At 40.2% G+C, this 25,557-nt stretch overlaps 2 protein-coding genes across 2 annotated transcripts in view; one reads left to right on the forward strand and one right to left on the reverse strand.

Moving 5' to 3' along the window:
• The window catches only part of TMEM9B (TMEM9 domain family member B), a 242,560-nt gene that overhangs the window by 162,494 nt on the left and 54,509 nt on the right, over positions 1–25,557 (reverse strand). The window lies entirely within an intron of this gene.
• AKIP1 (A-kinase interacting protein 1) lies at positions 949–23,719 on the forward strand. The gene is made up of 5 exons (XM_063437246.1): positions 949–1,063; positions 9,472–9,640; positions 10,067–10,147; positions 20,448–20,561; positions 23,069–23,719. Exons 2-5 carry the CDS (start codon positions 9,479–9,481, stop codon positions 23,243–23,245), a joined length of 534 nt encoding a protein of 177 aa, XP_063293316.1. The 5' UTR covers positions 949–1,063; positions 9,472–9,478; the 3' UTR covers positions 23,246–23,719.

The raw sequence follows: 25,557 nt of genomic DNA on the forward strand, positions 1-25,557 counted from the left end.
ACATATACAGTGGTATGCAACAAACAGAAGCAGTAGCTTGACCATAGTAGAATCAGCATTGGCAACATTGGTGAGACATAGGTTCCGCTAGGCTGTCTGTCAAATGTATTATTTTATTATTATCTATGGAGCGCATTACAAGGCATACAAGTAAATACCAAAAGGCAAGTTTGAAGAGGTAGTGAGGGCCTTGCTTTAACCCCTTAAGGACCAAACTTCTGGAATAAAAGGGATGTATGACATGTCACACATGTCATGTGTCCTTAAGGGGTTAAGAGCACACACAATCGTAATGACTACAGCTCCCATCATGTATCTGTTTCCTTTACCTTATACAGTAATAATCAGGACTACAACTCCCATCATATATCTGTTCCATTTACCTCAAAGAGTAATAATGAGGATTACAACTCCCATCATGAATCTGTCCCCTTTAACTCACACAGTAATAATGAGGACTGCAACTCCCATAATGAAGCCTTTCCCTTTAACTCATACAGTAATAGTGAGGACGACATTTCTATCATGTTTCTGTTTCCTTTAACTGATACAGTAATAATGAGGACTAGTCTACAACTCCCATCATGCTCTTGTTTCCTTTAACTGATACAGTGATAATGAGGACTACAATTCCCATCATGTATGTGTTGCCTTTACCTCAAACATTATTAATAAGGATTACAGCTCCCATCATGTATCTTTCCTTTACCTTACACAGTAATAATGAAGACTACAACTCCCATCATGTATATGTTTCCATTAACTCATACAGTAATAATTAGGACTACATCTTTTCAACACATTATTTTTGTCCCTTTAAAATATGGAAAGCTAAAAATGAACTACAATTCCCGTCATGCCTCTGCTCCCTGCGCCATATTCCCGGGGAGGGGCTCCTCATAACCCCTTCTGGAGTAGAAATACATCTCCCGTCATGCCTCTCTTTCTTATGGTCTGACATTTAGCCTCCTTCCCAGCAGTCAGGCTGCCTTGTTCTATATGGTCACAGAGATACACTGTTTCCTGCTGGATGAAGACTCCAATTCCCTGCATCCTTTGCCAGGTGAGAGCAGGTTTAAACTCTGCCCCTCCTCCAATTAATAATAATCAATACAAGGTTCAGTTTCCTGACTGTAAATTCTCAGTGCTACTCACTGTCCTGCATTTCCTGTTTCAGTCCCAGCATTAATCTTTGTTTTGCTCAGTGATTACAGGATTAATCAAATTGTGTTGTGGGGACATACTAAAAGGAATGACAGATTGGAATGCCCATAGACTTTAACAAGGCAGTGGAATGCCCATAGAGAATAATGGACATAAAAGGAATGCCCATAGAGAATAATGGAAACAAAAGATTTCAATTAGAGACAAAACTATTACACATATGAAATACATCTTTTGCCATAATACTCTCCAGATTCAGTGTAAATTTTTGAAATTGAGATTAAGTGGGATTATCATTGTTTTCTATGGAATGACAATGGTGAATGACTAAAGAGAATGCCCATAGACTATAATGGGAGGCAACACATAAACTCATTTGCAGGTAAATCTGTGTAATGTAGCAAATTCATCTTTACCACAGGTGTTCCCCAAGTACAGAAGTAGATTGTCAAATTAAAAGTAACTGGGATTATAGCTCTTTTTCTAAGGAATGACAGGTAAATGATACAATGGAATGACCATAGACTATAATGGGAAGCAATATGTGACTTGGAATCTGAACCGTGAAACATATCAAGTAAATCTTTTGCAGGCATACTCTGCGAGTTCATTGGCAATTTTTGAAATTGAGATTAAGTGGGATTATCATTGTTTTCTATGGAATGACAATGGTGAATGACTAAAGAGAATGCCCATAGAGTATAATGGGAGGCAACATATAAACTCATTTGCAGGTAAATCTGTGTTATGTAGCAAATTTATCTTTACCACAGGTGTTCCCCAAGTACATCAGTAGATTGTAAAATGAAAAGTAACTGGGATTATAGCTTTTTTCTATGGAATGACAGGTAAATGATACAATGGAATGCCCATAGAGTATAATGAGAAGCAATATGTGACTTGGACTCTGAACCGTGAAGGTTCAGTGTAAATTCTTGAAATTGCCCAAGCCACACGTGTAGCGACGGAACTGCCGCCGGTGCAGTTGTACCGGGGCCCGCACGCTAATGGGGCCCATTGGGTGGCCCATGCACTTAGTGCCACCCGATGGGCCCTATATCTTCAGGGGCACTGTCAGCACTGTGACCGTGTAATAGCGCGACAGGGCCCCTTGAAGAAAAAATAAATGCAGCCGCAATGCAAGTGCTGCTCGGAGGAAGTGACGGCCGGTCACTTCCTCCCAGCTCACTCTGCGCAGGAGGAGAGGCAGCGTGGAGGCCTTGAAGAGGGAGAGCCACGCTGACTCCCATCAGCCCCAGTCACCCTCCTGCAAAGAAACAGTAAGAAACAGGAGGGTGGCTGACAAATCAGCTGTCTGTGTCAGTGTGTATGTCTGTCAGTATGTATTTACGTCTGTCAGTATGTGTATATATGTAGGTCTGTCAGTATGTATATATGTATGTATGAGTATCAATGTATGTCTGTATGAATATATGTTTGTGTGTATGTATGGATGTCAGTGTCTGTATGCATGCATGTCAGTATGCATATATGTATGTATACCAGTACCAATGTATGTCATTATGAATGTATGTCTGTGTGTGTGTGTGTATGGATATCAGTGTCTGTATGCATGTATGTCTGTATGCATGTATGTCAGTATGCATGTATCTATGTCTGTCAGTATGTATGCATGCCACTGTCAATGTATGCCAGTATGAATGTATGTATGTCAGTGTCTGTATGTCCTTATGCGTGTGTGTGTCTGTATGTGTCACGATTCGGGGAACCTAGCACGCTAACACACACACAGAAAGGGTGCCGTACCGGACCTTAGAGTGGCCAGGCTAAGCACACACAGAATAGTCAGGAGACAAGCCAAGTAAGGGGAACCAGAAGACAGGATAACGAGAAACAAGCCGAGGTCAAAGGGTAGGAGAAAGTCACAAAGTCAGTTTAACAAGCCAGAGAGTACGTAACCAGAAACACATGTTCAGTATCAATACTAGTAAGCAAAGACCACAACAGGGCAGGGAGGAACAGGAAAGGTAAGTATTTCAACCCTGTGGTTAATTCTGATTGGATAACTTCCAATCAGAATTAACAATCACACGTGGGAGATATCTATGTCTCCCACTGTGATTGTCGTACTGTGTCTTTAACGCCGGGTCAGGTGGCTGACCGCGGTGTGTACAAGAGTGGGCGGTCCCCCAGCATTCAGCGTCATGCATGCTGCCGCTGGGGGACGGAGAGGAGGACGCGGGCGGCATCCGAGGCTGGGAGGATGCCGCCCAGCGAGCGTATGCCGGGAAAGGACCCGCGGACGGCTGGAGGGTGAGTGCCGCGAGCGGACTGCAGCCTCCCCTCGCAGTCGCCCGTGGGATCCTGACAGTATGTATGTTATTATGTGTCTGTCTGTCAATATGTATGCCTGTGTGTCTGTATATGTGTGTCAGTATGTATGCCTATATGCGTGTATGTCTATTTCAGTATGCGTGTCTGTTAGTATGTATCTTTGTGTGTATCTGTGTCCTTTTGTATCAGTGCGTGCGTGTGTTTGTGTCTGTGTGTGTGTGTGTATTCCTGTGGGCGGGCTTGGATGCGGGCTCCCAGGGGCCCAGACACGCAGCTAAGTTAGGGGCCTTAAAATTTCTGACGGCGGCCCTGTATACAACCTAGAAATTTTGACTTGGGGTGCCCTGGGAAAATACTGAAATATTAAGGGCACCTTTAACCTAAAATGTTTGGGATCAACTGGACACTCTGGTTGCTATCTGGGTATGCAGTTTAGCCAGCACTGGGCTGGATGGGGTTATTGTACGAGCTATATCTCTACTATTTAAGAGCTCTTTCAAGTTACTTATCAGTATTTATCCACTCATTATACTGATCTAGATCCAGATCATAGTGACTCGAAGGCCTAATCGGTATGAACTGTCAAATACCGGAATGTCTCCTTAACTCTTAATTAATTACTTCTCCTGTCCACCTAGTACTGGGAGTCTGAGAAATCATACCCACCTGTTGTCCTTGGTTACCTAAGAACACCGCTCTATCTAAGTATTCCTCAGTATAGCCTCTATGAAAGGCACGTTTGTTCCCACTTTAATGTTGGTAATATTATACTGATGTTTGCTCTGCGGTCACGAACCTAGTGTGATTCTAAAGTATCGATAGTATGCTGAACTATACCTAGTATATCACATGAGCTACTTTGTAACACTGTTTTAAGCAGTATTCTCACAGTCACCACTGAGACCTGATTGTCTCTACCCCTTTAGTAGGGAGCGTGCATCGAGGATTTATCTGCAATTACCAGTCAGTGTGTGCTAGGGGTAGGCTCTATGTCTTTACTAGGAGTTAGGTGTCCCTTTCAATAAATTGTAGGCACCATCACCACTACCAGCCCTCTATTTAGAGGTAGCACGGTATATTCCCGGCTGACAGAGTGATTTGGTGATTACAGCTGTATACTCCTATACAAACTCCTCCTATAGCTCCCGGAGCTCCTTAGATCTCCCTTCCAGAGTGGGTGATTTATATTCACTTTTATTATTATTATTATTTGTTTCATTATCTCTTTTTGTGTGTTCATGATTATGTATACCGATTAAAATGATATTTTTAACAGACAACTGAGATCTATATCTCACCTAGTGTTTCCTGGACCTTTGGTCCTAGGTCTACACTTTCTTTTGTTCGTGTTTCGAACAACTGGATTAGCCAATGGAAACAAAACATAGCTCACATAGATAAACAGCAATATACCAAACCACTTATTATTGGTATTTATATAGCTCCAACTTATTTCACAGCGCTTTACAATATTAGAAAAGAAGGACATTTAATGAAATGAGACAATTATAAAGTCTTACATGAACAATAGGTTGATGAGGTCCTGCTCAGACAAGCTTACAATATAGAGACACTTAAAACAGATGAAGTGATCTGGTTGTCTATAGCAGGCCCGGACTGGCCATCGGGCACACCGGGCAAATGCCCGGTGGGCCGCGATGGCCGTGGGGCCGAGGCCGGCAGGGGAAATCTCCCCTGCCAGCCCCTGCAGGGCCAGCGCTATCCAAGCGCCAACCCTGCTGTGTGTCTCCATGGACCGGTGGGGAGATCAAAGATCTCCCACACCGGCCCAGAGACATTGAGATGCGGCCGCGGGCTGGGGAGGGAAGGAGGGAGGCAGGAGAGAGTACCGGCGGAGCTCTAGCCAGCAGCTCCGCCGGGTCCTATCGCGAGGTCTGAGCGTTGCCGCGGTTACCGCAGCAACGCTCAGATCTCGCGAGAGTGAACTCTAGCCTGCAGGTTAGAGATCACTCTCACCACTGGACCACCAGGGAAGGAAGCATGGCTCCCCACCCCAGGAAGAACGGATCCCCACCTCCCTCCCAGGCAGACCGGCTCCCCACCCCCTCCCAGGCTAAGGTAAGAAGGGAGTGGGGGGGGGGGGTATAATTTTTTTTTTTATTATTAATAAAAAAAATATATATTTTAATTTAAATTAAAAAATACATTCCCACACAGCACCCAGACACACACAGCACCCCCAGACACACACAGCACCCCCAGACACACACAGCACCCCCAGACACACACAGCACCCCCAGACACACACAGCACCCCCAGACACACACAGCACCCCCAGACACACACAGCACCCCCAGACACACACAGCACCCCCAGACACACACAGCACCCCCAGACACACACAGCACCCTCAGACACACACAGAACCCCCAGACACACACAGAACCCCCAGACACACACAGAACCCCCAGACACACACAGAACCCCCAGACACACACAGCACCCCCAGACACACACAGGACCCCCAGACACACACAGGACCCCCAGACACACACAGGACCCCCAGACACACACAGGACCCCCAGACACACACAGGACCCCCAGACACACACAGGACCCCCAGACACACACAGGACCCCCAGACACACACAGGACCCCCAGACACACACAGGACCCCCAGACACACACACAGGACCCCCAGACACACACACAGGACCCCCAGACACACACACAGCACCCCCAGACACACACACAGCACCCCCAGACACACACACAGCACCCCCAGACACACACACAGCACCCCCAGACACACACACAGCACCCCCAGACACACACACAGCACCCCCAGACGCACACACAGCACCCCCAGACGCACACACAGCACCCCCAGACGCACACACAGCACCCCCAGACGCACACACAGCACCCCCAGACGCACACACAGCACCCCCAGACGCACACACAGCACCCCCAGACGCACACACAGCGCCCCCAGACGCACACACAGCGCCCCCAGACGCACACACAGCGCCCCCAGACGCACACACAGCGCCCCCAGACGCACACACAGCGCCCCCAGACGCACACACAGCGCCCCCAGACGCACACACAGCGCCCCCAGACGCACACACAGCGCCCCCAGACGCACACACAGCGCCCCCAGACGCACACACAGCGCCCCCAGACGCACACACAGCGCCCCCAGACGCGCACACAGCGCCCCCAGACGCGCACACAGCGCCCCCAGACGCGCACACAGCGCCCCCAGACGCGCACACAGCGCCCCCAGACGCGCACACAGCGCCCCCAGACGCGCACACAGCGCCCCCAGACGCACACAGCGCCCCCAGACGCACACAGCGCCCCCAGACGCACACAGCACACCAAGACGCACACAGCACACCAAGACGCACACAGCGCCCCCAGACACACACAGCGCACCCTCAGACACACAGCACCCTCGCTCACACACACAGCACACTCCCACACACACACACATATATATATATATATATATATATAAAATAACCCTCAGTGAGTTAACAAAGAAAATTAGAAACCTAGAATGTGACTCGCAGAGTATGCCTGCAAAAGATTTACTTGATATGTTTTACAGTTCAGATTCCAAGTCTCATATTGCTTCCCATTATACTCAATGGGCATTCCATTGTATCATTTACCTGTCATTCCATAGAAAAAAGCTATAATCCCAGTTACTTTTCATTTTACAATCTACTGCTGTACTTGGGGAACACCTGTGGTAAAGATGAATTTGCTACATTACACAGATTTACCTGCAAATGAGTTTATATGTTGCCTCCCATTATAGTCTATGGGCATTCTCTTTAGTCATTCACCATTGTCATTCCATAGAAAACAATGATAATCCCACTTAATCTCAATTTCAAAAATTAACACTGAATCTGGAGAGTATTGTGGCAAAAGATTTATTTCATATGTCTAATAGTTTTGTTTCTAATTGAAATCTTTTGTTTCCATTATTCTCTATGGGCATTCCTTTTATGTCCATTATTCTCTATGGGCATTCCACTGCCTTGTTAAAGTCTATGGGCATTCCAATCTGTCATTCCTTTTAGTATGTCCCGTGTTGTGTACCTCTCAAGTGTACCTATATATGAGGGACAGTTTCTTTTTGGACCCAAATCCCACTGTCCTTATTTTCTATTCTAATGTCCCTCTTTTCTAGGAGCTCCATATTGTTGATGAGTCTGAGTGTATAACAGAGCTCCAGAGCAACAATACTCCCAGTAATGTGTATTTAAACTACAATAAATGTGTTTAGAAATCAGTATGTGGAAATAAGATACATTGTTCTTGTTATAAATTACATTTAATTGTATAAATTGTTATGAGTAAGTCACCTCAAATTTCTGATAACAGCCCCGTCCCAGTGCCCCTCTATGACCATGTGACATGTTGGGAGATGTGCCAGGATAGATGGTGTAAGAATGTATCATCCCCATTTCGGATACCTTTCACTCTAGACAGGGATATTTACTATAGTGTGAATTGTGGGGAGCTGAAACTGAATTTTCTATTTTAAAATGTAAAATTCACTTAGATTGTAAACTCACTTTAGCTACCTCCCACAGAAGCCCAGAGAGGCCGTATAATTGTAATATTTTCTAATGTTATCTTAAGATATTAACAAGACATGGTCTCTCTGGGCTCCACCTCCTGTTTCTGTACTCCTGACATTCATAATTTAGTAAATAGTCTGTAAGATGTCAGACCCAGCCATCTCTTTATTTACCATTAATGCCCTCCACCGGCCCTGTGCTCACATAAGTAACATACGTTTTAATTTTACTTGCAAATGTAAAATATTAGGTCAAAATAGCTAAACTGTAAATACACAGGACCGAGAGAATTGTTACAATTTGGTTAACGTGGCCTTAAATGAGAAATTCAATTTGTGAGATTGGCATGACTGTAGAACCCGGCAGGTTTCCATTGACAGAGAATCCTGTATTCCGTTTCCATGGTAACTTCCTGGTGTTTGCAGATTTCTTTATAAGTAATGTCAAGGTGTTTGCCATCAACAGCCTGCGTGATATATTGTACTTTGTGATTATTTAATGATCGGTGTGATAACACAAGCAGGTAATTATCTAATTATATAAAGCTGTTTAAAGCGACACTGCACTGTGCAAATACAAAATAACTAATCACTTCCTAGTAGATATATCCTCCATCAAAACGTGCATGCATTTGATTATGATTTATTTCATTGGAGTTGTATCTAAAAACAGATTGTAAAGCTGCAGATCTCTTGTCTGCTGTCTTTGCAAGCCCTCCCCTTCTAACTCCGCCCAGACTTACTGTGACTGTCCAATCACAGACTTCCCAATGCAGCTCAATGAGAAGTCTTTGCGAGGCAGGTGCTCTGGGTAATTGCTGCCTCTTGGGTTTAGCTGCACTGAGCTAATCAAACCAGGATGTAACAGGACCAGCTGTCTGATTGACAGCCAGAGGGGTGTAACCAGACTAATTTATAAAAGTGACAATTGCTATTGAAATCTGCACTTTTTGTAAAATTAAAACATAGGACAAACTCTTTATACATAAATTTTTTTCGAGGGTCCAGAGTGTCTTTTACAGATAAGTACTTTTGAAAGCCTTCTGTTAGGAATGTTAGAGCAAATCATTAACGCCAGGAGTCACCATGTAGAAAAACCACTTACCTTGCTTTGATCGGCTTCTTATTCTGGATGACGCAGTGAAATGTCGTCAGACCGACTGGTATGATTTGTAAGGATGGGGAGATTCATAAAAGATGTGATATTAAATCTGGTGTATGTCAGTAGGATCGCCTTGCCTGGACAGAACAAGCATTCTGTTAGCAATTTGGGGCCTGAATAATATAATGTCCCAATTGTCATTTTAGTGGGGGGGAGGGGAGGGTTTATTATGTGGGGAGGGTTAATTTCCCTTTTTTGTAATATTATGTCTCCTTTAGTTATAAATAGCTTCCCTTTCACATTGTAATAATGGGATTTTTGTTTTTTGACAAGTTTTGCTTCTTTGCAGGGCATGAATGGAGAATAAATATAAATGGATGGAATATTCCTTAAAGCAGACGGCAGAGCTTGGTCTGGAGGTTCTAGAACGAGCCAAGCGGAGGGAAGTGAACTGGTCCGTCTCCTGCAAACATGGACGGCAAATGCGACAGGAGCAGATGTCACCAGAGCAGGACAAGGTCAGTTTCATGATCTGTGAAATCTCAGCTCTGCGATGGGTGAATGTGCATGCGCCATGCAATCCGTGCTTTAGACATTAAAGAGAACCCATCACCCACCCAAGGCCAGTATTTTCACCTTATAAAGAACTGATTTCTTGTGCCTCACTCATATTTTAGTAAACAAACCACAAAATTTACAATATGGAAGACATGCTGTCCCAGAGTGCAATGTGCATTATAGTACGTATTGCTTTCTAGGGTAGATCCATCCCTCAATAAATAAAAAAAAAAAGATGTATTTTATATTATGATTGATTTGCTGGCAATGTTTCTTCTCATTCTACAGATAACTTTTTATTTCCTCCTATAATCGCTATATGTCTGCACAGTCACTGCATTATTTTTACAAATTCCTTTCATATCGATATAAAATCCTTTTTACAGCCTTTAGATGAGCGTGAATGTCTGGAGGAAGCATTTTCCGCCATGGCCAAATTCATGCGTCACACGACGGAGCAGTGCGAGGTAATTAACTTTATTATGTGATCCTGAATAATTCATGTTCTAGCGTGTATGCAGCTATAGAGCGTTGCACTGGTGGAAATTGAAGATATGGAATATTATTAACTAGTAATGGCTGTTGTTGGCTCTGGAGATGTTCATGAACACTAAGTGTGATTTAATCCTTATTACTGCACCTTGCCGGGACACGTTTAGTTCTGGTGCCAGTGGTGGCTGGTGCGGTAATTGGACCCAGAGACATTACCTGATCGGTGTTTGTCTACCTCCAGTAGATGTTTGGGTGCGGGGACTATTTATTTGGAAACCATTATATATCCGGGTATAGGTTTTAAATTTGCAATCCCCAGGAATGTCTCACCCTAGTAGTTTGTATAATTCATAGATAAGTTCCTATTGAAACCAGGTAGTCCAAGAACACTTCAGTTTTTTTTTTTTGTATCCTAACTATTGAGAGTACATAAAAAGATCTGAACATGCTAAAATAAAACCTCTCTCAGAAAGAAATTACGAAATCTGGCACCGTGCAATATCAGTCGTGTGAAACGTGTTTGCTGAGATTAGCCATGAACACCATATGGAAACTGTTTTGTGGTGATGCAGACTGCGTTTGTGAAAAATCTGATTAGACAAATGCTGTGATATATTTGTTTTATTTTTTTATAATTCTTTATTTTCCATGCAGAGAAAAAACAATGTAGAAAACAGAGAAAGGTTGCGCCAATGTTAAAAAATAACCAGTAAAAACTATACAACAATAAAAATAATAATAAAAAGTTCCAATGTGTGTCTGAAGATCAAATGGTTTTTAGTCTCTAATTCCGCTGTGGGGGTGACTTCTCTTGTTGTTATGGTTCACACCGTCTCGTAATATGGAAGACACAAGAAAAGAGGACCAATCGTGCGGAGTGTATTACAGTAAACGTAGTAGTATTAAATCTTTAAGTATTACACTCACATTTAGATGAGCTATAGCCAGCTCTGGGTTTGTAGGCATATAGCGGAATAATCCCCGCTTACAGGATTTGTTGATGCTTGTCCTTCAGGGGTTTGGTCCAACTTGCAGGAGAAGAAGATAAAAACAGCAGATAGTGCTCTCTGATGGTATTTTGAGTGATGAATAAAATAAGATAAAATATACTCACAAAAGGAGTGCAGGTCTCACTGCACTTTTTGGATAGCGTTAGTGGTATAATCCCCACTTCAGGATATATAGTATAAAAATGCCAGGAAAGATAGTAAAAATTATAGTTGTGTATAAAAAATGATAATGGTGCATATATCTAACCAAAAAGTCATTTATTATTTAAAACACAATATAAAATAACCATAACGCGTTTCACCGCTGGGGCTTTATCAAAATGGTATAACATATAACCTGGCACAAGAATAGTTTATATAGGTACACTAGTACTTTAAAAAATGGCGCCAAGATGACATCATAGTTAGGTGGCCAATCAGAATCATACACTGTACATTGAGAAACAGATTTAAAATTGAGTTTAAAATTTTAAACCAAAGGGGTGTATCTTTAATAAAACGTTTGTTTAAGTCATATCCGATCGTTATTTTTTAAAAACGAGGTTTAGAACTTCAGAAGATTAAAGTTGTAAAAATCGCACGTCACGTGACCCGCACGGCACCATGGGTAATGTAGTGCGTCGGTCACGTGATCGGCTTCTACAGAGTGGGAAATGCTGACGTCCATTACAAGAGGGGCGGATTGTGAGACATCACGTGACCCGCGGCCAATAGGAGGATGGCACGTGGGTCACGTGATCGGCAGATCGGCGAAAGGGCGCATGGGAAATGTAGTTTAGCGCGCCCTTTCGATAATAAATCAGTATAAACTGATAATATTCTGAAAATACATATTAAATATGTATACAAGTGGGTAAATAAATGAATGATGGTATATACTGGCTAGTTCTAAATAAATGAATAGGTACTAGCTGATTAGGCATATAAAATATAACATTTGATGTAATAGTGCAAATAGGGAAAATAAAATGAGTATATAGACATCACTTAAATAAACTTATTGAAACCAAAAAGCAATAGAGATATTTTTAGACACATTATATGTAATAGATAGATAAAAAAATAGAATAATTAAGATGAAATAAAATAAAATAAAATAATATAATGAGACACATCTAAAAGAGTAACTAGTAGTGGAAGCTCTACATTTTAGGCTTTCATTAAGGTGCATATACACATTTGAGCATATATATTAATGGTATATATATTAATGATGAACATATAAGCGATAATGCAGTCAGGCTGGGGGTATCCCAGACTATAATGCCGTAGGTGACAGCTATGAATTGGATAGCCCCAGACTGACTGCATAAAACCATACATAATAAAATGACATTAATTAAAAAACCAATCATATTATTATAAAAAATTAAATAAATCAAAGTCAGCGTTTAAGCCTTGGGGGGTTAAAGTTTGTAAATTGAACACCCACTCCATTTCTGATCTCCCTAAGATATTTTTTATGTTGCCCCCTCTCCAGGGCAATTTAAATTTTTTGATACCTATACATTTTAAAAATTTGGGATCCCGATTATGTTTAATAAAGTGCTTAGACACGGAGTGATTAGGGTATCCGTTTTTTATATTCCGGCAATGCTCTGCTAATCTAGTTTTTAGACATCTGGTGGTCATACCTACATATTGGAGGCCACATGGGCACTCCAATAGATAGATGACGTTGGTGGTGTTACAACCGATAAAATCTTTAATGGTATAGTTTCTGTTGGTGATATTGGATTTAAAATTAGTAACTTTACAGTGTGTGGAGGGAGCAGTGCTCTTACACACAATGCATCTTTTGCATTTGTAAAATCCTGTAGCTCCATCTAAAAAGGTGTGTGGTGGATTTTTTATTTCCTTAGTATAATTATCAGTTAAAATGGATCTAAAATTTGGTGCACCTCTAAAAACAATTTTCGGTTGTATTGGTAAAATTTCTTTCAGGAGATCATCCTGTCTTAAAAGATGCCAATGTTTTTTGATTGTTTTTTTGATAAAACCATTTTTGTTATTGTAATTAAAAATTATAGGAAGGGTGGGGGCTTCTGTGTTGTTTTTATCCTTATAGGTGAGGAGGCTCTCTCTAGGTTTTTCTTTCACTGATAATATAGTGTTATCCAGTTTTGTTGGTGAGTAGTTTTTTTCTATAAATTGTTTTTTTAAAACCAATGATTGTTCGTTAAAATCATTAATGTGGGAACAGTTTCGGCGTATTCTTAAAAACTGGCTTTTCGGTGCACTCTCCAGCCATGGTTTGTAGTGACAACTGGTGTGGTCAATTGCCGTGTTAGTGCATACTTTTTTAAAAAATGTTTTAGTGTGTATTGTACCTTCTTGGATAAAAATGCTTAGATCTAGAAAATTAATTATCTCTTTACTGTATTCACATGTTAAAACTATCCCTTTGTCGTTGGAATTAAGGTGTGATATAAAAGAGTTAAGTGAGTCCTCCGTGCCCTTCCATATAAAAAACAAATCATCAATGTATCTAAAATAGGAGACTAGGTTATGCTCCCAGGCATGCCGTCCCCAGATGGCACTGGATTCCCAGTCAGCCATGAAGAGGTTGGCATAACTGGGAGCAAACCTAGTCCCCATTGCTGTTCCCCTTTTCTGGAGATAAAAAGAGTCATAAAACCAAAAGTAATTGTTAGTTAAAATGATGTCTATACCTTCTACAATAAAATTAATCTGAGAGTCTGGAATTCTTTTTTCGTTAGATAGTATTGTTTTGACAGCATTGCATCCAAGTTGGTGGGGGATAATGGTATACAGGGAGGTGACATCACATGTAACGAGTGTAAAATCTGGTTCCCAACAAAAACCATTTAAAAATCTCAGTAGTGACATTGAGTCCTTCAAATAAGATTTCATAAGTTTTACCGCTGGTTGTAATAGGGTATCTATATATTGGGACAAATTGCATAACGGGGAGTTGATCCCGGACACAATGGGTCTGCCGGGGGGGTGTTGAGCGTCTTTGTGTATTTTTGGTAAAAAATAAATTACTGGGATTTTAGGATTTTTTACAAACAGGTAATCAAATTCTTTTTTGTTCAAAATATTTTCATCTAGTCCTTTTTGTAGAAAGGTAATTATTTTTTGCTGTATGGATGATGTGGGATCCCTAGATAATTTCTCATATATAGCAGTATCGTTTAGTTGTTTATAAGCTTCATTAATATACATTGAACTCGATTGGATAACTAGACCCCCACCCTTGTCTGCAGGTTTGATAACAATGTCTTTGTCTTGTTGCAATTGTTTGATAGCTCTCTTTTCTAGTGCATTTAGGTTCTGTGCATCATATTTATTGTATTTGGTTTTATTAAAATCTCTTAGTACTGATTTCTCAAACATCACTAGTGGGGCTGATTTAAAATGATAGGGATAAAAAGTAGATTTTGGTTTGAGGTCCGTGTTAATGTAAGCAGATTGCTCGGTGGAGGTAGGGGGAGGGAGGGATGAGGGGGTAGGGGGATTGGTTGCTGGGTTTTGCGCATTAAAAAATCTCTTAAGTGTAGCTTTACGTACGAATTTGTTGACATCTAAAAATGCTTCAAAGGGTTTAAAAGAATTTGTTGGGGCATATTTTAGTCCTTTGCTTAAAACTGAAATCTGTGCTGCATTTAAAACTTTTTGTGACAAATTAAAAATGCCAGCATCTGATTCTTTCGGAGCGGTTTTTATCTTTCTAGTCTCTCTTTTTTGTTGTCTTCTGCCGCTCCGTTTGCCTCTGGGCTTAGGGTTCTTTTCTTTGCCCTTATTGGGTATGGTGTATTTGCAAAAGTGTTGGGGTGTGTTTGAATCTCTAAAAAATGATCCTCATTTTCAATTTCGGAGTCGATAGATAATAATTGGTACCTATTGGTATGTGTAATGGGGGTTTCACTGTGATTTTTATAGTAGTGGCTAGGCCTTTGGGTTTTCGGTGAGTGTTTGAAAGTGTCGGGACTCCGTGCATTGTAATAATTGGAACGGGAATCTTGGTGTATAGACATGTAGTGAGGAGTTCTTCGTGGTTTGAATGTGGCTGATCGATGGTATGAGGATGTGGGTGCATGATTCGGGTTAAAATTCCTATAATAAGGCTTCGGTTTGTGGGGGGAATGGTGAGGGGGTGGGTGAGTGGGGTGATTGAAGTTTTTGGTGACATATGGGGATTCGTGACGTGTATATGGTGCTGGTTGTCTTTGGTATTTGTGTGGCTCTGTTCTCATATTGAGAGATTGATTTTCTGATTTTAAAAAATCCTAAAATCCCAGTAATTTATTTTTTACCAAAAATACACAAAGACGCTCAACACCCCCCCGGCAGACCCATTGTGTCCGGGATCAACTCCCCGTTATGCAATTTGTCCCAATATATAGATACCCTATTACAACCAGCGGTAAAACTTATGAAATCTTATTTGAAGGACTCAATGTCACTACTGAGATTTTTAAATGGTTTTTGTTGGGAACCAGATTTTACACTCGTTACATGTGATGTCACCTCCCTGTATACCATTATCCCCCACCAACTTGGATGCAATGCTGTCAAAACAATACTATCTAACGAAAAAAGAATTCCAGACTCTCAGATTAATTTTATTGTAGAAGGTATAGACATCATTTTAACTAACAATTACTTTTGGTTTTATGACTCTTTTTATCTCCAGAAAAGGGGAACAGCAATGGGGACTAGGTTTGCTCCCAGTTATGCCAACCTCTTCATGGCTGACTGGGAATCCAGTGCCATCTGGGGACGGCATGCCTGGGAGCATAACCTAGTCTCCTATTTTAGATACATTGATGATTTGTTTTTTATATGGAAGGGCACGGAGGACTCACTTAACTCTTTTATATCACACCTTAATTCCAACGACAAAGGGATAGTTTTAACATGTGAATACAGTAAAGAGATAATTAATTTTCTAGATCTAAGCATTTTTATCCAAGAAGGTACAATACACACTAAAACATTTTTTAAAAAAGTATGCACTAACACGGCAATTGACCACACCAGTTGTCACTACAAACCATGGCTGGAGAGTGCACCGAAAAGCCAGTTTTTAAGAATACGCCGAAACTGTTCCCACATTAATGATTTTAACGAACAATCATTGGTTTTAAAAAAACAATTTATAGAAAAAAACTACTCACCAACAAAACTGGATAACACTATATTATCAGTGAAAGAAAAACCTAGAGAGAGCCTCCTCACCTATAAGGATAAAAACAACACAGAAGCCCCCACCCTTCCTATAATTTTTAATTACAATAACAAAAATGGTTTTATCAAAAAAACAATCAAAAAACATTGGCATCTTTTAAGACAGGATGATCTCCTGAAAGAAATTTTACCAATACAACCGAAAATTGTTTTTAGAGGTGCACCAAATTTTAGATCCATTTTAACTGATAATTATACTAAGGAAATAAAAAATCCACCACACACCTTTTTAGATGGAGCTACAGGATTTTACAAATGCAAAAGATGCATTGTGTGTAAGAGCACTGCTCCCTCCACACACTGTAAAGTTACTAATTTTAAATCCAATATCACCAACAGAAACTATACCATTAAAGATTTTATCGGTTGTAACACCACCAACGTCATCTATCTATTGGAGTGCCCATGTGGCCTCCAATATGTAGGTATGACCACCAGATGTCTAAAAACTAGATTAGCAGAGCATTGCCGGAATATAAAAAACGGATACCCTAATCACTCCGTGTCTAAGCACTTTATTAAACATAATCGGGATCCCAAATTTTTAAAATGTATAGGTATCAAAAAATGTAAATTGCCCTGGAGAGGGGGCAACATAAAAAATATCTTAGGGAGATCAGAAATGGAGTGGGTGTTCAATTTACAAACTTTAACCCCCCAAGGCTTAAACGCTGACTTTGATTTATTTAATTTTTTATAATAATATGATTGGTTTTTTAATTAATGTCATTTTATTATGTATGGTTTTATGCAGTCAGTCTGGGGCTATCCAATTCATAGCTGTCACCTACGGCATTATAGTCTGGGATACCCCCAGCCTGACTGCATTATCGCTTATATGTTCATCATTAATATATATACCATTAATATATATGCTCAAATGTGTATATGCACCTTAATGAAAGCCTAAAATGTAGAGCTTCCACTACTAGTTACTCTTTTAGATGTGTCTCATTATATTATTTTATTTTATTTTATTTCATCTTAATTATTCTATTTTTTTATCTATCTATTACATATAATGTGTCTAAAAATATCTCTATTGCTTTTTGGTTTCAATAAGTTTATTTAAGTGATGTCTATATACTCATTTTATTTTCCCTATTTGCACTATTACATCAAATGTTATATTTTATATGCCTAATCAGCTAGTACCTATTCATTTATTTAGAACTAGCCAGTATATACCATCATTCATTTATTTACCCACTTGTATACATATTTAATATGTATTTTCAGAATATTATCAGTTTATACTGATTTATTATCGAAAGGGCGCGCTAAACTACATTTCCCATGCGCCCTTTCGCCGATCTGCCGATCACGTGACCCACGTGCCATCCTCCTATTGGCCGCGGGTCACGTGATGTCTCACAATCCGCCCCTCTTGTAATGGACGTCAGCATTTCCCACTCTGTAGAAGCCGATCACGTGACCGACGCACTACATTACCCATGGTGCCGTGCGGGTCACGTGACGTGCGATTTTTACAACTTTAATCTTCTGAAGTTCTAAACCTCGTTTTTAAAAAATAACGATCGGATATGACTTAAACAAACGTTTTATTAAAGATACACCCCTTTGGTTTAAAATTTTAAACTCAATTTTAAATCTGTTTCTCAATGTACAGTGTATGATTCTGATTGGCCACCTAACTATGATGTCATCTTGGCGCCATTTTTTAAAGTACTAGTGTACCTATATAAACTATTCTTGTGCCAGGTTATATGTTATACCATTTTGATAAAGCCCCAGCGGTGAAACGCGTTATGGTTATTTTATATTGTGTTTTAAATAATAAATGACTTTTTGGTTAGATATATGCACCATTATCATTTTTTATACACAACTATAATTTTTACTATCTTTCCTGGCATTTTTATACTATATATCCTGAAGTGGGGATTATACCACTAACGCTATCCAAAAAGTGCAGTGAGACCTGCACTCCTTTTGTGAGTATATTTTATCTTATTTTATTCATCACTCAAAATACCATCAGAGAGCACTATCTGCTGTTTTTATCTTCTTCTCCTGCAAGTTGGACCAAACCCCTGAAGGACAAGCATCAACAAATCCTGTAAGCGGGGATTATTCCGCTATATGCCTACAAACCCAGAGCTGGCTATAGCTCATCTAAATGTGAGTGTAATACTTAAAGATTTAATACTACTACGTTTACTGTAATACACTCCGCACGATTGGTCCTCTTTTCTTGTGTCTTCCATATTACGAGACGGTGTGAACCATAACAACAAGAGAAGTCACCCCCACAGCGGAATTAGAGACTAAAAACCATTTGATCTTCAGACACACATTGGAACTTTTTATTATTATTTTTATTGTTGTATAGTTTTTACTGGTTATTTTTTAACATTGGCGCAACCTTTCTCTGTTTTCTACCTTGTATTCTTTGTATAGAGGGTTAGAGGGTTACCCTCTATAAGGTCGCTGCCTGTTCAATATATTATTAGCGCTAACCTTCACCCCTTTTTCTTTTAGAGAAAAAACAATACATAGAGACAAGCAATGCAACGATAGCTATTGCCAGCCAACTGGTCAACAGGTAGACAAAGATATTGCATCTAATAACATTGCACATTTTATAGTATATTGTGAGACTGACTATGCATAACAAGGGTAAACTGTAATATTAGCGTGGTTCACAGATCTACGTCATAGTTTGGGCACAGTAGAGATTAATGTCAGGTTAAAACTTTGCATTGATATATTGATCTGACCTCGCCTGTCATAGTACCTGACTGCTCCTGTGTTTTAGTGAAACAAGCTTGTACCAAGCCAGTAGGAGAGATCCTGCTACGTCGTGTTAAACTAAGACTGGCTGTAGGAGTCATAGAGCAGGCTGTAAGTAGTAACTTTAATCAGGTGTTGCTGTGTAGGTGTGTTAATCCCGTGTAACTCTCTATCTAATGGCTGGATTGCACAGCAGGTTTAGGTTAAGTGTAGAAGGTTACAGAATTAAAGCAATCAGAGGCGTGAAACTCGATTTAAGTAGAGTACAGTACTGCCCAGCCCGCCAGTACCAGTACATGTGTTTTCAGTGTAGAACTCAACTCTTGTGAGTCAGGGAAATCAAGAGCGAACAGAGACCGGTATAGCAAACTAAAAATACACTGAAAGGCTATACATACTGCCTAGAACATTGTAGCTTTGAGAAAATATTGCAGGGTTATACAAAGTACAGGTAATAGGTTGTAGGCTAGGTGTCCCCTGTAGACTGAGTGTAACTTATGGCTATATGGACACTGAGCATATTATGCATTACCATTAAACATGGAACCGCTGCATCCCCACCCTCTGTGGACGGTTGCCCAGCTTAGGATTACTTTCGATGGCACAGAGAAATGTGGTTGCAGTAAATGTTGTTACTGAGCATATGGTGGGTGAGTGATTGCAGGGGCGATGAGATGGCAGTGGAGCGAGCGTGGTGTATGTCGGTCCTCCTGTGTATATGTGTAGGAGTTACCATGTCTGGTAGTATCTTTTGCCATGTGTTGGCTGACATGTCTGTCTGTGACATTTTTTTATTTGAATCCAACTGATAAATTAGAGGTGGGGTGTGTAAATACAGGTATAATATTTAACTTGATTAATTTGTATGTGACTGTGTGTGTGTGTGTGTGTGTGTATAATATCTATCAAACGAGTTGTGGTGTGGATAGTTCATACATTGCTAAATACAAATACACACACACACCAGTCAAGCCATAAGACTTGCTTTTCCCACAGAAATCTCATATATACATATATAATGGGATTATATATATATATATATATTTGCATCTGAATATCTGGTGTAATAAATCTGAATAACAGCAGAGGCCTGGTAGTAGGTTTTTCAACGATCTGGCTAATATAGTGATTGGTCATTGATTATAAAGCAGATTCTAGTAATGGCACTTACTCCCAAAGGAAAATCAATAGTGTGTGTGTTTTGTTATATTATTTTCATAACACATTTCTTCCCAAACCCAAACTAACTGTATATGTAGTTGGTTGAAATTTCGTTTTTCATTTATTTGCATTTCAGAGATACCATAATTGTGTCCCTGCAATTAATATGAGGACGCAGGAAATAGATCACAAATGCAGATTCCACAGCCCAAACCCAATGCACAGAGATCTGAATCTGGTTTCGAATCAGGTAACAAGGAAAAGCATGTGTGCAGATTAATATCCTAAAGCTGGCAAAAAATAAACTTTCAAAGTCTCCTAGTTGTGCTCATTGTGCGCAGTGGGTGGGATTGTACGTAAAGCTATTTACTGGGAACATTTCCTAATGTGGAGATCCGGCAGGTCCCGTGACATTGGAGAACTTGGATTATTTAATGGTAATTAAACCTGCGTCATAGCTGGGTAGTTTCTTTATGTGTAACACTGGGACACTGTTTGGCCAAATCACTTATAGCTGCAGTCACAATTAGACACTTTGCTGTGGATTGTAGGATTGTAGTCAGGCAGCAGCTGAAGTTCTAGAGAGATCTAGCTTGAACTCTCTCTGAACATCTCGTACAGTTTCCTGGAGACAGAATCGACCAGGGGTGGGCAACATTTGGCACTCCAGAAGTTGTAGACTACATCTCCCATAATGCTTTGCCAGCAGTATAGCTGTAAGAGCATTGTGAGCGATGTAGTCCACATCATCTGGAGTGCCGCGGATTGCCTATCCCCGGAATAGACGGTTCAGTAAAGTATGTGAAGAGACATCGGATCATTGGAGTGAAATGTGCGCAGCCAGGGGCAAATAAACTGCTTTCTGACCTCAAAATGTCAATTAGATTCCCCCCTCGATCAATCTGACTCTTGTAATTACATGGAAAGTAAGTGAAAATCAGCAAAGGCAAACTCTAATAATGGAACTACTGGGAATTCACATTAATGTGAGCTAAACCTGGGTGTCCTGGTCATTGTATCAATATACACCAGCTGTTATTAACCCTTCCAATGCCAGAGGGCTGAGGGACCATGACTACTTTAGTATCCTATTAAGCACCATCTAAGTTATTGTGAAAATGTTTATAGACCAAAATAGAGTCAGAGTTAAAGGTTTTGATACTTTGAATGTTTTCTTTACATTGCAATATATGTACATGGCCCCAGCTTTGTAATATTCTTCAGTTTTAATACATATAAAAAAATTGTAAAAAACAATCTTCCCAGTGTTAGCGGCGTCTCTGTCCACTGTGGATGGTCGGGCCGATACAATAACTGTTTAATGCCATGAGCGTTATTTAGTAAAATAGGAATTGGCAGAATTTAATGTATCTATTTTTGTAATCATGTTTCCAGCACTTTCTGTTGTTTCTGTTGTTTTTGAGCCTTTGTCTTTTAGATTTTATTTTTAATTTAATTTAATTTGAATTTGCCCCTTTTGTATAAAGCCTATTTATAACCAAACTTTTGTTGTTAATTGAAGGTTTCATGTCAAAATGAAAATATCAATTTTAAAGAGACATTTAAGCACCATAACAACTTTAGCTTAAAGGGACAGTCCAGGCACCCAGACCACTTCTGCCCATTAAAGCGGTCTGGGTGCCAACTCCCACCACCCTTAACACTGCAGGTGTAATTATTGCAGTTTTTATAAAGGGACTTCCGGGTTCTTAAAACCCGAAAAGTGTTTTAATCAATGCTGGACGTCCTCACGCTATGCATTGAATACCTCTAGCGTTGCCGGAATCCCCATAGGAAAGCATTGAATAATGGGGAGGTCTAATGCGTGGGCGGAGCCTGACCCAGCGCCGAGGGACATCAGCGCTGGATTCAGGTAAGTCACTGAAGTGGTTTTAACCCCTTCAGCAACATGGGATGGGGGTGGGAGGGAGAGGGGCACTGCAGGAACCTGCAGTGCCAGGAAAACAGGTATGTTTTCCTGGCACTGGTGAGTCCCTTTAACCCCTTAAGGACACACGACATGTGTGACACGTCATGATTCCATTTTATTCCAGAAGTTTGGTCCTTAAGGGGTTAATGAAGCAGTTTTTGTGTATAAATCATGCTCCTCCGTTCTCTGACATTTAGGAGTTAAATCATTTATGTTTCTGTTTATGCAGCCCTAGCCACATCTCCCCTTGCTATGACTGGCACAAACTGCATTAAAAAAAACAGTTTAATTTTCAGATCTGCCAGCATAGTGTGTTTACTTTAGATGTTTTATCTCCTGCTCTATTAATTGAACTTTAATCACAATCAGGAGGCTGCTGCATGGTCTGGAAGGCTATTAACAGAGCTGGAGAGAATTTTTTATTTTAAATTAAACAGAATTTGAAATACATTTAGACATTAGATCTCACTTTACAGGAAGTATCTAGGAAGGCTGTGCAAGTCGCATTCATGTAAAACTTTTTCCTGTGAAATTTTGCCGACCATAAAGCGTACCGTTCTCTACCTTCTGAAACATCTGTTGATTAAATAATATTTTACATGGGTTTTGTTATATTCCTTGTCATACGAAGGACCATGTTGGCTGCCTGTAGTTTTGTGTTGTGGTTATAGATGTAGGAGACGCTGGCTGTAGTTTGCCTACTCCTGTTAATGACTGAATACCTTTTTATAATCACAAACTGCTAATGCTGCTGTTGTGTAATCTCTCCACTAGATGGAGAACTTGCCTGTGTACACTGTGTGGCTGATAAATGTCTTATTTTGCAGAATTTGGCAGCGGGTACCCCCCAGTCTCTTCGACGGCAGACGACCCCCCGAGATGTCAATATCGAAGTTGCGCCTGGAACGTACCGTATCTCAGGAGGTTCTTACGATTCTGAGAGACAGACTCACTTTGTAAACATTCCACCCGGACACAGCGTGGATCTAACCTTTAACTTCTGATTTATTGTAAACAAAGATTTAAAAATAGACACTGGTCGTTAATGTAAACAGCGGTGGTTTCATGGGTGTGACAATCTCAGGGGCATGGCAAAAATGGCTCTTTAAGAGACACTCTAGTCCCACTTACGCTTGCTGAAGTGCTTTAGGGGTTAACTGTTAATATAATATTCAAGAGAAATATGCACTTTTCTCAGTCCCCTTTGTAGCAAGCATACAGCCCATAGGGTTTTCTTCCTCGCGGTTTGAACTGCTCTCTATGAGAAGCATCATAGGCAGGTCGCCAAGATTGTGGCGCATGCGCCATGTGTTCCCGATACTTCTTCATGAGAAGCATCTGATTGCACACATGTCATCACTAATGATGACTGTACAGGAGGGCGTGTTAGAGCGAGGAGAATCTCCCAGTGCTGGAATAAAGGTGAATTGACTTGATTTTTAACCCTTTAAATCACAAAATGCCCAGTAATCTAATCAAAAATAGGAACCTACCAATAAAAAAAAATATATATATATATATTTTTTTTTTAAAGTGTTCCTTTAAAGTTTAGAATCCCATGAACTAGCTAGATCTGTACTGCGCTGTAGCTAAATATTTTTTATATTCTGACAGATGAAATGTATTTAATTTATGTGCTTTCTTTTTTAACTTCTGCCGTCCACAGTTGACAATCATGTAAAAATTAAGTGAAATATACTCCTAGTCACTGAAGTGCACTTTATATCAGGATTTTTATCCATTGGTCCGAGATGTATACGTTTCCTATAAAAATGCCTAATTACAGCACAAGCACTTACTGAAACATAGAACATGATGTTAAATGAATAGGTTTGTAGAGGCAGTATGAGTCAGAAGGGGTAAGGCTGGGTTGGCTGGTATTTATCCATGCCCACTCATGCTCCCTTTGTGTTGGCGGAGGAGGGTTGATTTTTAAGTGAAATGCCCACTAACCCTTCTGAAGATACTGCTCTGGATTTGGCACAAAGCACAGACCAATCATACAATTTCTCTAGGTTTTAAAATCATTCTTATTAAAAGCAATATGACATCCATCATTCGTACCGTGAGATCAGTCAAATGGCGGTATATAGAGGTTGTGCTCATAAAAATAGTATAATTGTGACATTTTTGCCCATTATTATTTACTAGCAGCAAAATGCACCAACATACCTCTGCCCTAAGATAGGAAGGTTGGCAGAGTTTAAAGATTTTTTTATTTTATTTTTCCATTTTAACACTGGCTTACTATGCTGCCCTCATATTGGTTTAGTGAATACATTTGGATTTATTTGTATTATTGAGTAAGTTTTATGTGTAACATGAAGGACCGCACCAAGTTTACACTCTGGACAATCGTTCAGCCGCCCCTGTGATGCAATGAGATTGTGATTGGGCAGTAAAGAAATGTGCGTCTAGTGTTATCTTGTGACGTTCTCTGTGGATAAAATGGCTGCGATAAAATGTGCAATGTTCTGTTGCGTGTTGTAAGTATTTATTATAAGAAACTGGCATATCCCAGGCAATCAGTCTGTCTTGTTTCTCTATCATTTTTAATAAAGATTTTATATTTTTGATGATATAATTTTTGCAAATATTTTCTCACAGAATCTCAATTTTTTGCTGCACATTTACTAATTTTCTTCTGATTAAATTAATTAGAATGTGTACTACTCTAAATCAAGAATTGAGTTAAAATTCAAATTGCCCAGCTGTAACTATTGCAGAGTTGAGTGAATGCTGCAAATCCCGCTATTTTAGCCAAAATTAGAATTGTGCAGATCTGACAAGGTAGCACCTAATGTTAGACAAATAGGATTATTGGTTAAAGTGAGAATTCAATGTGAATTTCAAATGTAAGGCCAAAATAGCCGATCTGGAAAAATTCTCTAAATCAGCTCTTTTCAGTTCAGCTATTCTGACCTTAGATTTAAAATTCACTTTGAATTCTAGCTTTAGTGAATAGATTTCTAAAATGACCAAACTGGTAAAATTCTCGCAGTCTGTCTGCAGCTGGAAATCCCAATCAGATTGCAAATGTAAGGTAAAAAAAAGCCAAGCTGGGCAAACTGCTGCCTTGGAGAATTTTTTTTTCTAGTTTTTTTGACTGGATTAGACCGTCACCACCTGCTGTTTGATTACAACCAGCATTTGGATGGGTTAGAGCAGACATCCCAACTGTTCCGGGCGTTCCGGGAGTCTCCTGCATTTTAATTGCAGCTCCCGGGCGCCTGTGGAGTCTATATAATATCCCGGAAATCTAGCTTTTTTTTTTTTTTTTTTTTTTTGAGCGAGAACTTTCTCACACAGAATTTTT

The sequence above is a fragment of the Pelobates fuscus genome, chromosome 12 (genome assembly GCF_036172605.1).
Source record: "Pelobates fuscus isolate aPelFus1 chromosome 12, aPelFus1.pri, whole genome shotgun sequence".
Taxonomy (NCBI): domain Eukaryota; kingdom Metazoa; phylum Chordata; class Amphibia; order Anura; family Pelobatidae; genus Pelobates; species Pelobates fuscus.